The sequence below is a fragment of the Mobula birostris genome, chromosome 14 (assembly GCF_030028105.1).
Source record: "Mobula birostris isolate sMobBir1 chromosome 14, sMobBir1.hap1, whole genome shotgun sequence".
NCBI lineage: Eukaryota > Metazoa > Chordata > Chondrichthyes > Myliobatiformes > Myliobatidae > Mobula > Mobula birostris.
In genome coordinates, this window is record NC_092383.1 from 8169876 (window position 1) to 8186877 (window position 17002).

The 17002-nt window shown below is 42.7% G+C and overlaps 1 protein-coding gene across 1 annotated transcript in view; it reads right to left on the reverse strand.

The window, feature by feature from the left end:
- Nucleotides 1-354: 354 nt before the first annotated feature.
- Nucleotides 355-17002, reverse strand: part of itga11a (integrin, alpha 11a) — a 217425-nt gene continuing 200777 nt past the window's right edge. The window contains exons 28-30 of the mRNA XM_072278053.1: nt 15652-15747; nt 4164-4277; nt 355-1649 (exon numbers count right to left, since the gene is read on the reverse strand). Of these exons, the coding sequence (XP_072134154.1) occupies nt 1557-1649; nt 4164-4277; nt 15652-15747 (303 nt within the window). The 3' untranslated portion in view covers nt 355-1556. The remainder of the gene's footprint in view (nt 1650-4163; nt 4278-15651; nt 15748-17002) is intronic.

Here is a 17002-nt window from a genome sequence, read left to right on the forward strand (position 1 = left end):
GATGCAAGAAGTGAAGTGCTGGTGGAATCAGCAAGGAAGTTACAGAGGATATTGCTGCCTATTTTACTTAATGTATTTCTATAACCTTCGGCCCAAGGATGAGGCGCTCTGCAGGTTCTCAACTCGTGCTCCTATTAAGTAATCTGCAGGTAGTTCTGCTACAACATAGCATGAATTGGCATGATTGTTGGATTAATAGACACTATTTGCATTATGCTGGTTGTATTGGTTATTATTGTAATTGGGAAAACCTACTTCAATTGTGCTTTGATGGCGACCACAGCCTATTCTGCAACAGTGTGATTTAGGAACTGATTATTGCATTCGACAAGAGCTACCTGTCCCTTTTCACGTTTTAATAAAAAGAACAAGCAACCTCAAACAATGGATAAACCACATTGTCCATCGTCTTGCATAATTACAAATATTCAACACTTTGAATTTTAAATGCAAAATCTTTCCAAATATTTACATATATAAGAATTGTTTTACATATAATACAGAGTCTGTAAATATCCAAAGCACATGAATTTTACTCAAGTATGATTATTTAACATTTGAGGAGAACTTAAGTGTAAAATCTTCTATTGGTTGGACTTTGCTGGAAAGTTTTAGAAGCTTTAGCTATCTGGAAGTAATTTATTGCAGTTCAACCCATTCACCCTATTCACTCGAACTTTACATTTAACATTATCTGAATGGGCAGGAGAAAAAATAGGAATGCTTGATAATCTGTATTAATAACTGAAAATGCTTGAAGTACAGGATAGGCAAATTAACAGCAAGGTTATGTTTCACACAGATTTTTTTTTTATCCACAGATCCTCCAGTACCACTCCAATGGAAGAGTAGAAAATTGGCTTGAATGAGATTATTTTCTTTGTAGCAGTGGGGGCTGAATTGGGTGTACAAAATGATGGATGTTGAAATAACATACCTGGTCCTGCCCCTCAGTGTTGTATCTATCTAGTGCAGAGTGGTAGAAATACCAGAGAGGAATACATAACCTATCTGGGTTGTGGCTTCCTCACACTTGAAACAGCAACAACAAACATACTCTGCAAATTCTGTAAAATTGTTACTTAGTTTAACATAATAAATCCGATGGAAGCCACAAACAAAGTTGGCACATTGCCAGTATTCTGTAGAAAAAGACTGCATCTTGCAAGTCGTGTTTCTGTTGTTTTAGCAAGGCCCCACGCAGAACTTAAAAGGTCAGTGGCTTGGCCAGTATCATTTACTTCCACAGTGACTGTGCAAAACTTAGCACAGTCAATCAAAGTTCAACTTTCCAAGTAAAGAATGTAAACTGCATCACACCCCTGTTAGAACATACTTCCTTACAGGGTGTGTGTGCTGGGGAGTACAGTGTATTGCACCTTAGAAAACCAATTGAGTGCGAGGTGTCAACGGAAAACAATAGTACAGGAAGGTGTGTCTGGTGTGCTGATCCTGGGCACACAGTAATTATATGCTCATGCCCTCTTCTCATTGAGCGCAGTATGGATGAATAAATTCACATCTTCTCTTTAGCACTTGCTTTGACAGTCAGGTCTTCAGAGGTTTGTTTTCTTTAAGTGCCCAACGTGACCATTTGGAGCTGACAAGTATTCCTTCCTCCTGCGATAAGCACTTTGGAAAAAGCCCAGCTGTTTGTGTGTGAGGGTAGAAGGGGATGGAAGAAATGATAAAGAAAGTACAGGAAAAGTTTAAATGGAACAGTCTATTAACAACCACAGTGCCTTTAGTGCAATGCTTCATTGATTATGAAGAGGCAGTTTTACACAATGTTAATATGGGATCAAGAAATCATTTCCATAAAGCAATGATCTGCACTTAGTGGCCACTTCATTAGGTACCTCCTGTACCCAATAAGTGTATGTTCGTGGTCTTGTTCTGCTGTAGCCCATCCACTTAGATATGTGTGTCCAGAGGGGCAGTTTGACACATCACTGTCGAACGCATGGTGGTTTGAGTTACTGTCAGCTTGAACTAACCTGACCTCTCTCATTAACAAGATGTTTTTGCCTCTGGCAGTGTCCTTTTGTTTTTCACACTATTCTCTGTAAACTCTAGAGACTTGTGCATGTAAATCCCAGGAGAGAAGTAGTTTTTGAGACGCTCAAACCACTCTGTCTGGCACTGGCAATTATTCCATGGTCAAAGTCACTTAAATCACAATTCTTCCCCATTCTGATGTTTGGTCTAAATAGCAACAAAATTCTTGACAATGTCTGCATGCATTGAGTTGTTGCCCCGTGATTGGTTGGTTAGAGCAGGTGTACCTAATAAAGTGACTACTGAGTGTATATTCTAATTCTGCTTACTTGTTTTGGTTCAGTATTACCCAGAATTAACAAAGATGCATCAAAGGTGCCGTGTACTGGTCCGGTCATTTCAAAGATTTCCATTGACTTCAAACCTGGCATTAACATTAATAGTTCTTTAGGGAGAAAAGTTCAGAAATTCATCATCCACTGGGTGAAATACTTCCTGATAACAGCCCAGTTTTGATTGTCGGGTCTTCTCACTGCCTGCTTGCTGTATTTGCTTCTTTACTCCTCTCTCCTCGAGGTCACATAAGACTATTCAATGTGGCCTCATTATCTACCCTTTCAGGCTCAGTGTGTTAGTCGGGGATTGAGCTCAAGAGCTAGGAGGTAATGTTTCGTTATCAGCATTACCTGTAGTTGATAATGAAATAGTTTGAGATGTTTTTGCTGTGGTCTGTTTGACACTGACCCTTCACAGGAGGTTCTGTAGAAAACCCTGGGAGAGATGGCTTGTACTGGTCCGGTCATTTCTGTCTTTTCCATCTGCTCATTGCAGAGTTGGAAGTCAGAGAGCAAGTGCAAGGCTGTGCACTGTGGCTGAGTCCAGGGATAAAGCACAAGGGCAGTAATTTGAGGGCCCAAATGCACTTGCATTCGGTGCCCCCAAATTTGGGCTGGCCATGGTGGTGCTGCATAGCCTGGTTCTGATGGAGAAAGTGAATGCAAGGCATTTATACTTTCCCTTTGTTTTACTTATTGTGCTTTTATATTCAGGTATTATATAACTTTTTCCCCCTGATTATTAAAATCGCTGAATGATTTTTAAATATCCTTATTGGTCAGAGATATTTTGAAGAGATGAAGAGATCCTTGCCCCTGAAGCCCAGTTGCTGTACATCTCTCTGCTTCCTAGGAGGGTATGGCACTAAGGCCTGCAGGAGGTCTGGATGCACAGAACTGAGATGCACTGAATGCTTGGTACAGTCCCTCTCAAACTTGCACCTGGGTAGTAAACTTGCTTAGAGGCTGGAAGCCCGAGCATAAACCATAATGGAGGAACTTAGCATGTCAAGCAGCATCTTAAAAATAAGATTAGATTATTTTAAGTTACCAATTGTACACCAAAACACAAAAACATGCAGTGAAATGCATTGTTTGTGTCAACAACCAACAGAATCTGAGGACATGCCGCAAGTCCCTCTAGTATATGGAGGGAAATGGATGCTAAGGCATTGGTCAGACCATACTTGGATATTGAGAGCAGGTTTGGGACTCTTGTCTAAGGGTGTGCTGGTATTGGAGAGGGGGCAGAGGAGGTTCACCAGAGTGATGTCAGGAATGAAAGAGTTAACATATCAGGACTGTTTGATGGCTCTGGGCCAGTACTCACTGGAGCTCAGAATAAGTGAGGATCTTATTGAACCAATTCACCTAGGTGAAGTGGATGTGGGAGGATGCTTTCTATAGTGGGGGAGACTAGGACCAGAGGGCATGTCGGCATACAAGGACGCTCCTTTAGAACAGAGATAAGGATGAATTTCTTTAGCCAGAGGGTGGTGAATCTGTGGAATTCATTGTCACAGACAGCTGTGGTGACCAAATCTTTAGATATGTTTAAATAGGTTCTTGGTTAATAATGGCATTAAAGGTTTTGGGGAGAAGGTACGAGAATGCGGTTGAGAGGGATAACAAATAAGCCATGGAATGGTGGAGTAGTCTCGATGAGCTGAATGGCCTAATTCTGTTCCTGTATCTTATGGTTTGGGGTTGAGGCCCTTCATCTGGATTGGATCTGACCCCCTGAGTTCCTCTAGCATCTTGTTTTTTGCTCCAGGTACAAATGTTGTTGAATATGTCAATGTACAAGTTGCTGGTGAACACTGGACTTACCTTCCACAGAGCGAGAGTGAGCAATGCTAGCAGAAGAAGCCCTCCTAGTGAGCTTCCAATGATAATCCAAAGTGGTACCTCAGACTCCCACTGCTTGGTCATGTGAAGTGTTATCTGTAAGGAGAGATACCAGTTTATATTGCAGGTGCAGTTGATTCTCTGATGTTTTCGCTCCTGCCTCTTTCTATAGCTTACTGAGTTCAATATTCACACTCGCTTTTCACAACTTGTCACGGCATTACATACAGTGAAGTGCGTCACTTGCTTCGAGGATGTACTAAGGTCAGCTCACAAGTGTCACCACGATTCTGGCTTCAACAATGCATGCCCACAACTTGCTAACCCTTATTTGTACAGTTAGTAAAGATTATCCTATCCCTCCACAGGTTGGCCATCCCAAGTCACATAATCTAAGGTTACTCTACCATAGATTATTGATCAGGAGAGATGAAACCGAATCTCACCACTGTAGCTCTCGATTTAAATTTCTTTCTTTTCAAATTTTATTATTATATTATTCAAAAATAACATGAGTACATCAAAGTAAGCAACACTTAGAATGTCTCAAGGAAAACAACCATTATTTTAAAGATTGAAAAATCTTTGTGATAATAAAAAAAACCCTAAGCAGAAAAAGTGGGGGGAAAACCCCATTTGGTGTTCAACCCCAGAGCCATGCGTCATACAAAAAGCTTCTAAAGATAAACATCAAACTGCCAGCAAGAAAACAAAATACCAACAATTTACAATTAGATCTTGGAGGAAATCTATCAATGAACTGAAATGATAATAACAAGCAAATGAACCCCATCTTTTCTCAAAATCAAGTAAAGGTTCAAAGGTTCGGCTTCTAATTTTCTTCAAACTAAGACATAGCATCACTTGACAGAACTGTTGTGACAAAGTGGGAGCTGATTTATCCTTCCACTTCAACAAAATGGCCCTCCTAGTTATCAATGTAACAAATGCAATAACACGTTGGTCAGACACAGAGATCTCGATTTAAATTTAAGTCAAGAACTAACTTTGAAATCATAAACCTGTACTATCAATGCTGTTCATTGTCCTAACAGTCAATGTAAATTTATTATCAAAAGTACGAACATGTTACCACATGCTACCCTGAGATTAATTTTCCTGCAGGCATTTATAGAAAAACAACAAAATACAATAGAATTTATGAAAATCTATACCTAAGCAAAGTAAATATGTAAAATATCCACCCAATTGATTGATGATCTCCAGAAAAGGAAATTTGCTGCCCTTGCAAATTTGCACCCCTTACTAGGGGTGGCATGGTAGTATGATGGTTAGCGTGACACTTTATAAGCTGTAAGATAGGGGTTCAATTGCCACCACTATCTATAGGGCGTTTGTACATTGTCCCTCTGAGCCATTGGGATTTCCCAGTAATCAATTAGCAGATTATCAGAGCTATCGGTAGATGTTTTCATACCTATAACACTTAACTGTGGGGTAACTTTGTCACGCAGAGGTTGGTCAGTCAATGCGATGAGCTGCCGAAGGAAGTGGGGATGGCAGGTACATTAAATGTGGGTTTCCTTCCATATTTCAAAGACATATGAGTTAGGTTAAGTTGAGGATATGCTATGTTGGCACCAGAACCATTGCGACTCTTGCACATCCCAGCACATTCTCAATGCAAGCAACACATTTCACCACTGTATGTTTCGATGTACATGTTGCAAATAGTTAGTCTTCCATCTTTAACAGTATAACTCCATGATGCAGACCATGGGATAGTTTCATTAGCAGATTTTTCAGAATATAGGATGTTATCTCTTAATATTGCTCTTTATCTCTCATCTCTTATTACTGTTATCTCTTAATAGTATTAAATCACTTTTTAAAAGTTATTACATGGTAAAATAATAAATATTCCCATGAATCCGGTAAGTACAAGCAGAACTGTGTCTGCTCCAAGAGACTGGGGACAGTGAATCCATCGACACCACCTCGCTATCTTGCTCTCCTCTTGCACTATTTACTTTTGATGAATTCTGATAGTAATTTTTAAAGATTAGTTATATTCATCACGTACAAAATAAAAGCATTATTTTGATGTACTGTACTTGTGGCAAGTAAAGCTAAACTTTACAGTAATTTATATATTGCCGCAAAACAAATTTCACGACCGATGTCAGTGATGGTAAACCGGCTTCTGATTATTTATTTTATTTAGAGATATGGCTTGGAACGGGCCCTTTCAGCCCAATGACCCACCGATTTAACAGAAGCCTAATCACAGGACAATTTACAATGATCAATTAACCTACTAATCAGTACGTCTTTGGACTGTGGGAGGAAACCGGCATGGTTCATGGGGAGAACATACAAACCTCTTACAGATGGTGCCGGAATTCTGGAATGCCTGGAACCATAGCAGCATCACGCTAACCACGCAGCTACTGTGGCACCCAGATACTGATCCTGAAACGGTACCAACTGAGTGAAAAGCAGTGCAGGGAGTCAGGGCTTTGATGTGTGAAAGGGAGACTGGGAATCAGTATCTGGTGAGCTACAGTGCCTGCAAAAAGTATTCGCCCCCCCCCCACCCCCTGGAAGTTTTCATGTTTTATTGTTTTACAACATTGAATCACAGTGGATTTAATTTGGCTTTTTTTGACACTGATCAACAGACAAAGACCATTTCGTGTCAAAGTGAAAACAGATTTCTGCAAAGTTATCTAAATTAATTACAAATATAAAATGCAAAATAATTGATTGCATAAGTATTCACCCCCATCACCCCCCCCTTGAATATGACACACCAAATCATCACTGGTTTAGCCAGATGGTTTTAGAAGTCACATAATTTGTTAAAAGGAGATCACCTGGGTGCAGTCAAGGTGTTTTACTTGACTGTAGTAAAAATACACCTGCTGGTGAGTCGGTATCTTGGCACAAACTACACCATGAAGACACAAGAACACACCAAGCATCTCGGCTAAAAGGTTATTGAAAAGCTCAAGTCAGGAGAAGGATACAAGAAAATTTCCAAGTCACTGAATATCCCTTGGTGTACAGTTAGTCAATCAACAAGAAATGGAAAGAATATGGCACAGCTGTAAATCTGCCTCGAGCAGGCCGTCCTCAAAAGCTGAGTGACTGTGCAAGAAGGGGACTAGTGAGGGAGGCCACCAAGAGACCTATGACAACGCAGGAGGAGTTACAAGCTTCAGTGGCTGTGATGGGAGAGACTGCACATACAATAACTGTTGCCCGGGTGTTTCACCAGTCGCAGCTTTATGGGAGAGTGGCAAGCGATCAGAGCAATCAGTTATTTAGTGTTTTATTTCTGTAATTTAGATCACTTTGTAGAGATCTGTATTCACTTTGACATGAATGTGTCTTTTAAAAAAGATTACATCCACTGTGATTCAATGCTATAAAAGAATAAAACATGAAAACTTAAAGGGGGGGGTGGGGGTGAATACTTTTTATAGGCACTGTAGGCGCTGAGCCATTGGGATTTCCCAATTGTCAGATAGGTTATCAGAGCTGTCTGTATGTTTTCACACCTATCAGTTTTGACTGGGTAACTTTTTCACCCAGAGGATGGTCAGTAGGTGGAATCTGGATATGGGAGGTATATTAACAACATTAATATGTCCTTTCCAGTCCAGCGGAATGGTCCTGGCCCAAAATATCGACTTTTCATTCCTCTCCATAATTGCTTAGAGGGCTTGCTGAATTCTTCCAGCATTTTGTGTGTGTTGCTTAGATTCCAGCATTTACGGAATCTTTTGTGTCTACAAGAACATCTCATATTCCAGTTGGGTAGTGCACAGGGTGGAGATGTTGAACTTTCAAATGTCATGCATCCCACTATCCGTGTTCTTTTCCCATGCCCAGCCATCCAGCCGGGTTCTCACTTCCTTTGTTCTCTTTTTCAACCCCTCTTTACCAAGACACAGCATCCTCTCCCCCTCTTCCATCTGTCCATCACCCAGGTTTCTTCTCCCTTGTTTCACCTCCCCTATCTCCTCCCCTACCTGATTCTACCTGTCCATCACTTTTCCCTATCTGTTTCCACCTATCATCTACCAGCTTCTGCCTCAGCCCTCCCACTCACTTCTATACTATCTTCCCTCTCCACTCTCAGTCCTGATGCAGCCATACCTCACCATCAAACATACCTTAGCCCCTGGACACATGTTACCCACTGAGCTTCAGCAAGTTGCTTTTTGTCCCATGGTCTGTAACTAGTTTGGGATGTCCTGGGAACATGCACATATCAAATAAACGAGTCCCCTGTCATTCTGCCTCTTGCTGGGTGCAAGGTAACTACTTCCCACTAGAGGACAGCAGAGCACCACCAGAAGTAATGCAGATGCTAGAAACCTGGAGCAACACACAAAATGCTGGAGGAACTCGAGATTCAAGATTGTTTATTGTCATTCTTCAGTACGCAAGTGTAAAGGAGAATGGAATGATTGTTACTCCGGATCCGATGCAGCACAAAGACACAATAAGCATAAAAATCACTATAAATATAAAAGCAATTCATTAAAACACATTGTACAAGTAACTGTTGAGTGTGGCTATACAAGGTTAGCTTATCTATATGGACTGATTGTCCATCCATAAAGTGATGCTAGGTACAGGAGTATCTGAACATAAGGTGGCTCTGACAATAAACTGGACTGGTCAAGGAACACTGAGGCTGTCTACAAGAAGGGTCAGAGCCGTCTCTATTTCCTGAGGAGACTGAGGTCCTTTTAACATCTGACGGACGATGCTGAGGATGTTCTACGAGTCTGTGGTGGCCAGTGCGATCATGTTTGCTGTTGTGTGCTGGGGCAGCAGGCTGAGGGTGGCAGACACCAACAGAATCAACAAACTCATTTGTAAGGCCAGTGATGTTGTGGGGATGGAACTGGACTCTCTCACGGTGGTGTCTGAAAAGAGGATGCTGGCCAAGTTGCATGCCATCTTGGACAATGTCTCCCATCCACTACATAATGTACTGGTTGGACACAGGAGTACATTCAGCCAGAGACTCATTCCACCGAGATGCAGCACAGAGCGTCGTAGGAAGTCATTCCTGCCTGTGGCCATCAAACTTTACAACTCCTCCCTTGGGGGGTCAGACACCCTGAGCCAATAGGCTGGTCCTGGACTTATTTCCTGGCATAATTTACATATTACTATTTAACTATTTATGGTTTTATTACTATTTAATTATTTATGGTGCAACTGTAATGAAAACCAATTTCCCCCGGGATCAGTAAAGTATGACTATGACTATGAAATGATAAAATGACTCTTGACAAGAGGAACTCTTCTCAGTAGCAGCAGGGCATATGAAAGGACAGTAGGACAGTGACTGTGTCAGTGTAGGTATGAGGGGTGGAGTGTAAGTATAAAGTGGCAGTGCATGGGGTATGAATGCTGTTGGGCTGTGAAGAAGCATGGTTTGTGTGTGTGTAGTGTTAGTGAGGGAGTAGTGAGGTAGGTTAATGTGTGGAGGTGTTGATCAGCCAGACGGCTTGGGAGGAGTAACTTTTTTTGAGTCAATTTTTTTTTCAGCTGGTCAGGCAGCATCTGTGGAGGGCTAAGAGAGTTGTAAAAGAGCACCTGAAGGCTTTGTGTGTCAATGCAAGGAGCATTCGTAATAAGGTGGATGAATTGAAAGCGCAGATTGTTATTAATGATTATGATATAGTTGGGATCACAGAGACATGGCTCCAGGGTGACCAGGGATGGGAGCTCAACGTTCAGGGATATTCAATATTCAGGAGGGATAGACATGAAGGAAGGGGAGGTGGGGTGGCGTTGCTGGTTAAAGAAGAGATTAACGCAATAGAAAGGAAGGACATAAGCCGGGAAGATGTGGAATCGATATGGGTAGAGCTGCGTAACACTAAGGGGCAGAAGACGCTGGTGGGAGTTGTGTACAGGCCACCTAACAGTAGTAGTGAGGTCGGAGATGGTATTAAACGAGAAATTAGAAATGTGTGCAATAAAGGAACAGCAGTTATAATGGGTGACTTCAATCTACATGTAGATTGGGTGAACCAAATTGGTAAAGGTGCTGAGGAAGAGGATTTCTTGGAATGTATGCGGGATGGTTTTTTGAACCAACATGTCGAGGAACCAACCAGAGAGCAGGCTATTCTGGACTGGGTTTTGAGCAATGAGGAAGGGTTAATTAGCGATCTTGTCGTGAGAGGCCCCTTGGGTAAGAGTGACCATAATATGGTGGAATTCTTCATTAAGATGGAGAGTGACATAGTTAATTCAGAAACAAAGGTTCTGAACTTAAAGAGGGGTAACTTTGAAGGTATGAGACGTGAATTAGCTAAGATAGACTGGCAAATGACACTTAAAGGATTGACGGTGGATATGCAATGGCAAGCATTTAAAGGTTGCATGGATGAACTACAACAATTGTTCATCCCAGTTTGGCAAAAGAATAAATCAAGGAAGGTAGTGCACCCATGGCTGACAAGAGAAATTAGAGATAGTATCAATTCCAAAGAAGAAGCATACAAATTAGCCAGAGAAAGTGGCTCACCTGAGGACTGGGAGAAATTCAGAGTTCAGCAGAGGAGGACAAAGGGCTTAATTAGGAAGGGGAAAAAAGATTATGAGAGAAAACTGGCAGGGAACGTAAAAACGGACTGTAAAAGCTTTTATAGATATGTAAAAAGGAAAAGACTGGTAAAGACAAATGTAGGTCCCCTGCAGACAGAAACAGGTGAATTGATTATGGGGAGCAAGGACATGGCAGACCAATTGAATAATTACTTTGGTTCTGTCTTCACTAGGGAGGACATAAATAATCTTCCAGAAATAGTAGGGGACAGAGGGTCCAGTGAGATGGAGGAACTGAGCGAAATACATGTTAGTAGGGAAGTGGTGTTAGGTAAATTGAAGGGATTGAAGGCAGATAAATCCCCAGGGCCAGATGGTCTGCATCCCAGGGTGCTTAAGGAAGTAGCCCAAGAAATAGTGGATGCATTAGTGATAATTTTTCAAAACTCGTTAGATTCTGGACTAGTTCCTGAGGATTGGAGGGTGGCTAATGTAACTCCACTTTTTAAAAAAGGAGGGAGAGAGAAACCGGGGAATTATAGACCGGTTAGCCTAACGTCGGTGGTGGGGAAACTGCTGGAGTCAGTTATCAAAGATGTGATAACAGCACATTTGGAAAGCGGTGAAATGATCGGACAAAGTCAGCATGGATTTGTGAAAGGAAAATCATGTCTGACGAATCTCATAGAATTTTTTGAGGATGTAACTAGTAGAGTGGATAGGGGAGAACCAGTGGATGTGGTATATTTGGATTTTCAGAAGGCTTTTGACAAGGTCCCACACAGGAGATTAGTGTGCAAACTTAAAGCACACGGTATTGGGGGTAAGGTATTGGTGTGGGTGGAGAGTTGGTTAGCAGACAGGAAGCAAAGAGTGGGAATAAACGGGACCTTTTCAGAATGGCAGGCGGTGACTAGTGGGGTACCGCAAGGCTCAGTGCTGGGACCCCAGTTGTTTACAATATATATTAATGACTTGGATGAGGGAATTAAATGCAGCATCTCCAAGTTTGTGGATGACACGAAGCTGGGTGGCAGTGTTAGCTGTGAGGAGGATGCTAAGAGGATGCAGGGTGACTTGGATAGGTTGGGTGAGTGGGCAAATTCATGGCAGATGCAATTTAATGTGGATAAATGTGAAGTTATCCACTTTGGTGGCAAAAATAGGAAAACAGATTATTATCTGAATGGTGGCCGATTAGGAAAAGGGGAGGTGCAACGAGACCTGGGTGTCATTATACACCAGTCATTGAAAGTGGGCATGCAGGTACAGCAGGCGGTGAAAAAGGCGAATGGTATGCTGGCATTTATAGCGAGAGGATTCGAGTACAGGAGCAGGGAGGTACTACTGCAGTTGTACAAGGCCTTGGTGAGACCACACCTGGAGTATTGTGTGCAGTTTTGGTCCCCTAATCTGAGGAAAGACATCCTTGCCATAGAGGGAGTACAAAGAAGGTTCACCAGATTGATTCCTGGGATGGCAGGACTTTCATATGATGAAAGACTGGATGAACTGGGCTTGTACTCATTGGAATTTAGAAGATTGAGGGGGGATCTGATTGAAACGTATAAGATCCTAAAGGGATTGGACAGGCTAGATGCAGGAAGATTGTTCCCGTTGTTGGGGAAGTCCAGAACGAGGGGCCACAGTTTGAGGATAGAGGGGAAGCCTTTTAGGCCCGAGATTAGGAAAAACTACTTCACACAGAGAGTGGTGAATCTGTGGAATTCTCTGCCACAGGAAACAGTTGAGGCCAGTTCATTGGCTATATTTAAGAGGGAGTTAGATATGGCCCTTGTGGCTATGGGGGTCAGTGGGTATGGAGGGAAGGCTGGGGCGGGGTTCTGAGTTGGATGATCAGCCATGATCATAATAAATGGCGGTGCAGGCTCGAAGGGCCGAATGGCCTACTCCTGCACCTATTTTCTATGTTTCTATGTTTCTATGAAATAAATGTCGACATTTCAGGCTGAGATCCTTCGTGAGGACTGGAATGTGGAGCTGGAATGCCCAATGATATTTAAACTGTAAAGTTGTGGGAGGGTTAGAAAATCGTTATTTTTGGGAGGGATGTGTTCTCTGAAAACTTAGTTTCGACATAGGGGCTTGTTAGACAATAAAGGATTAATTGTGTGGCTTTAAAGCTAAAATCAACAGAGGGGAGAATTCCCAGAGGTGGGTGAATGTTGCTGTCTTTTCGGTGTTGGATCACCTGGACAATAGTTCAGACTGCTGTTTATTGACTGCAGTTCAACACAATCAGACCCTCAGTTCTAATCAACAAGGCCCAAAACCTGGACCTTGTACCTCCCTCTGCAACTGGATCCTTGACTTCCTCATCGGGAGACCACAGTCAGTGCAGATTGGAAGTAACATCACCTCCTCACTGACAATCAACACTGGTGCACCTCTGTGATGCGTTCTTAACCTACTGCTCCACGCCCATGACTGTGTGGCTAGGCACAGCTCAAACACCATCTATAAATTTGCTGATGACACAGCTATTGTTGGCAGAATTTCAGATGGGGATGAGGAGGCGTACAGGAGCGAGATAGATCAGCTGGTTGAGTGGTGTCACAATAATCTTGCACTCAATGTCTGTAAGACCAAGGCTTGTGAACCTCAGGAAGGGGAAGTTGAAGGAAAACACACCAGTCCTCATCGAGGGATCAGAAATGGAAAAGGCGAACAGTCTCAAGTTTGACAGTGTCAACATTTCAGAAGATGTATCCTGGTGGGAATGTGGGAGGAAACTGGGGCACCTAGAGGAAATCCATGTGGTCATGGGGAGAACAGAAATACTCATACAGACATCTTGTAGGCAGTGGTGGGAATGGAACCCCAACTGGTGATTGCTGGCAATGTAAAGTGTTGTGTTACCATGCCACCCTGAAGTTAGCTGAAGAGTTCTGTTACACGTGACCTATTCTGAGGTAGCACTCTGAAATTCACTCTGAAAGCAAGAATGTCAGAAATAGAGATCGTATATGGCTTCTCAGCCTCTCTCCTGTTCCACCATTATTCCTACCCCCTTGATCTCCCAAGTCTGCCACTTTTCCTGCCTGATCCCCTTATCGTCTGATTCTGTTCAGACCCAAAGTTGTATCTCATCAACCTTGAATGTTCGCAGGTACTCTGCTGAACTGTCACCTCTACCCTGGTTTCCTGTAATATGGTCACTGATTCATTGACTTGTACAATTGATACACAATTGGCTTGCCCATAGAAGGCAGAGGTGGCAGTGTGGAGATATGTTTCTATCAAAGGTGGTGTAAGATGCCTCTCCACTCGTCTGCAGGTCACCCTTGGGCAAGGTGTAGCACCTGCTTAGCCCCCCTGATCAGGGTCACAAGAAACCACAGGAGCAGGTGGTGGATGTTTGTCTGAGCAGCTGATTAAGCGACCACTGACACCGAGCCGACAATCTCTGAAGAGTATTGATAACGACTGGGGTCAGCCGTCTTGTAAAGACACTACCCAGAAGAAGGCAATGGCAATCCACTTCTGCAGAAAAAATTGCCAAGAACTATTGCAGTAAAAAGAGCATGATCGTCCATGTCATAGGACACGGCACATAATGAAGATGACAGAAGATGGGGGCGGGAGGGTGGTAATTGGTCGTATTCTCCCTGGAGATCAGTAACCAGTGGTGTTCCGCAGAGATCTGTTCTGTGACCCCTGCTCTTTGTGATTTTTATAATGACTTGAATGAGAAAGTGGAAGGGTGAGTTAGTAAGTTTGCAGATGACACAAAGATTGGTGGAGTTCTGGATAGTGTCGAATGTTGACAACATGCAGAGCTGGGCTGAGAAATAGCAGATGGAGTTCAATCCTGAAAAGTGAAGTGATTCACTTTGGAAGGTCGAATTTGAAGCAGATTACTGCACAGGGTTAATTGCAGAATTCTAAGCAGTGTGGAGTAACAGAGAGATCTTGGAGTCGATGTCCATAGATTCCTCAAAGTTGCCGTGCAAGTCGATAGGATTATTAAGGCGTATGGTGTGTTGGGCTTCATTAGTCGGGGCAATGAGTATCAAGAGCCACAAAGTAATATTGCAGATCTGGTTAGACCACACTTGGAATATTGTGTTCAGTTCTAGTTGCCTCATTGTAGGAAGGATGTGGAAGCTTTGGAGAGGATGCAAACGAGATTTACCAGGGTGCTGCTGGACCACAGGACATGTCTTGGTTGAGCAAATTAGGGCTTTTCTCTTTGGAGCAAAGGCAGATGGGAGGAGACCCAATAAAGGTATGCATGACGATAAGAGGCATAGACTTAGTGCATAACCAGAGATTTTTTTCCCAGGATGGAAATGGCTAATACCAGGGGGTATAATTTTAAGGTGATTGGAGAATGCCAGAAGTAGTTTTTTTTAAACACTGAGAGTGGTGGGTGTTTGGAACACCCTGCCGGGGTGGTGGCAGAGGCAGATATATTAGGGACATTTAAGAAACCTTTAGATAGGCATAAGGATGATAGAAAATGAAGGGCTACATAGGAAGGATGGGTTAGATTGATCCTGAGGTACGTTGAAAGGTTGGCACAACATTGTGGGCCAAAGGGCCTGTACTGTGCTGTAATATTCTGTGCACCTGAGTCTTTGGATTAGGATTGTCAACTCTATTACTTCCTGGAAGTTTACTTGCATGGCTTCCTTCCTCCAGATATCCCAGCTCCAATCTTGCCCCTCCCTCACTGGTCATTCATCTCAGGGCAAGACAACAGGTTGATTGCTGTCATGATTGTTGGAAGAAGGTATGAATTTTCAGCTGCTGCTCAGGTTATGCTTTTGGGTTTCCTGATCTTTAGTTCATGCAGGGTTAGCAACCTTATTCTGTAGCCATGGGAACAGCCCCTTCCGTCTCCCATGCTGAGAGATGGCCAACGCTAAAGCCTGATGAGATGTCCCCAGGTATGCCAACTCACATGTCGGATCCTCCCCGCCTCCTTTACAAACATGACCTTGGGCTCCTGGATGTCCAGTGTTGCCGTGGTGACAAGAAACAGTGACCCAAACCTGAGCTGAAAAACAAAAATATAAGAGTATACATTCAATCGAGTATTTGATGGGGGTGATTATTTCCCCACTCATCCCTCCCCCAAACTCATTGCATGCACTCTAGCTCTTCTCTTCCCCTGCCCCTTCCACCTTCTGTTCCCTGGCCCTCATCTCCCACACTTAGAAATCAGAAGCAGACAACATTTGACACACAAGAGCAATACACAAAATGCTGGAGGAATCTGGTGAGGCAGGTACCAAATAGGCAGTCAATATTTGGGTCAAGACCCTTCATAAATACCTTGTGTCCAGATGAAGGGTCTTGACTAGAAATGTCTACACCCTGGACCAAGACTTTGATCACCTGCTCTGATATGTGGGGTTCCTGATAAATTTTACAGGCACTCTTGAGAACCGTCCTGAAGCTAATATCTGCATCAGGCATAAACCTCCATTTTCTACAATTACCCATCTCATAGCACTCTACATAGACTCACCATAATTCCTTAATTTTACCCTCCCACTACCCTTAATTAAATATGTACATATTGTAACCAGTCATTAATAAATACAGAGAAAAGTTTTATTATTAACAGCTTGAAAAATGCTTTAAAATATTTGGAAGAATTTGCATAAAATCAGATTTCCCATAAGTTAGGTCAGTCAATGAAACAGAAAATGATAGGCCAGTTAGACTGACTTCAGTGGTTGGAAAGATGTTGGGGTCCATTATTAAGGATGAGGTTTTGGGGTTCTTGGAGACACATGATAAAATAGACCAGAGTCAGCATGGTTTCCTTAAGGGGAAATCTTGTCTGACAAATCTGTTGGAATTCTTTGAGGGAACAACAGGCAGGATCGACAAAGGGGAGTCAGTGAATGTTGTTTACTTGGATTTTCTAAGGCTTTTGACAACGTGCCACACATGAGGATGCTAAACAAGATATGTGTCCGTGGTATTACTGGAAAGATACTAGCATTTATTTACTTATTGAAATACAGTACAGAATAGGTCCTACTGGACTTTTGAGGCATGATGCCTAGCAACCCCTGATTTAGCCATAGTCTAATCATGGGGCAATTTATAATGACCAGGTATCCTACCAACCGGTACATCTTTGGACTATGGGAGAACACTGGAACACCCAGAGGAAATTTGTGCGATCACAGGGGGAACGTACAAACTCCTTATGGCCAGTTGTACATTCAGAGATGCTCTTCTGCACGCCACTGTTGTAACGTGTGGTTATTTGAGTTACGTTGCTTTCTTGTCAGATT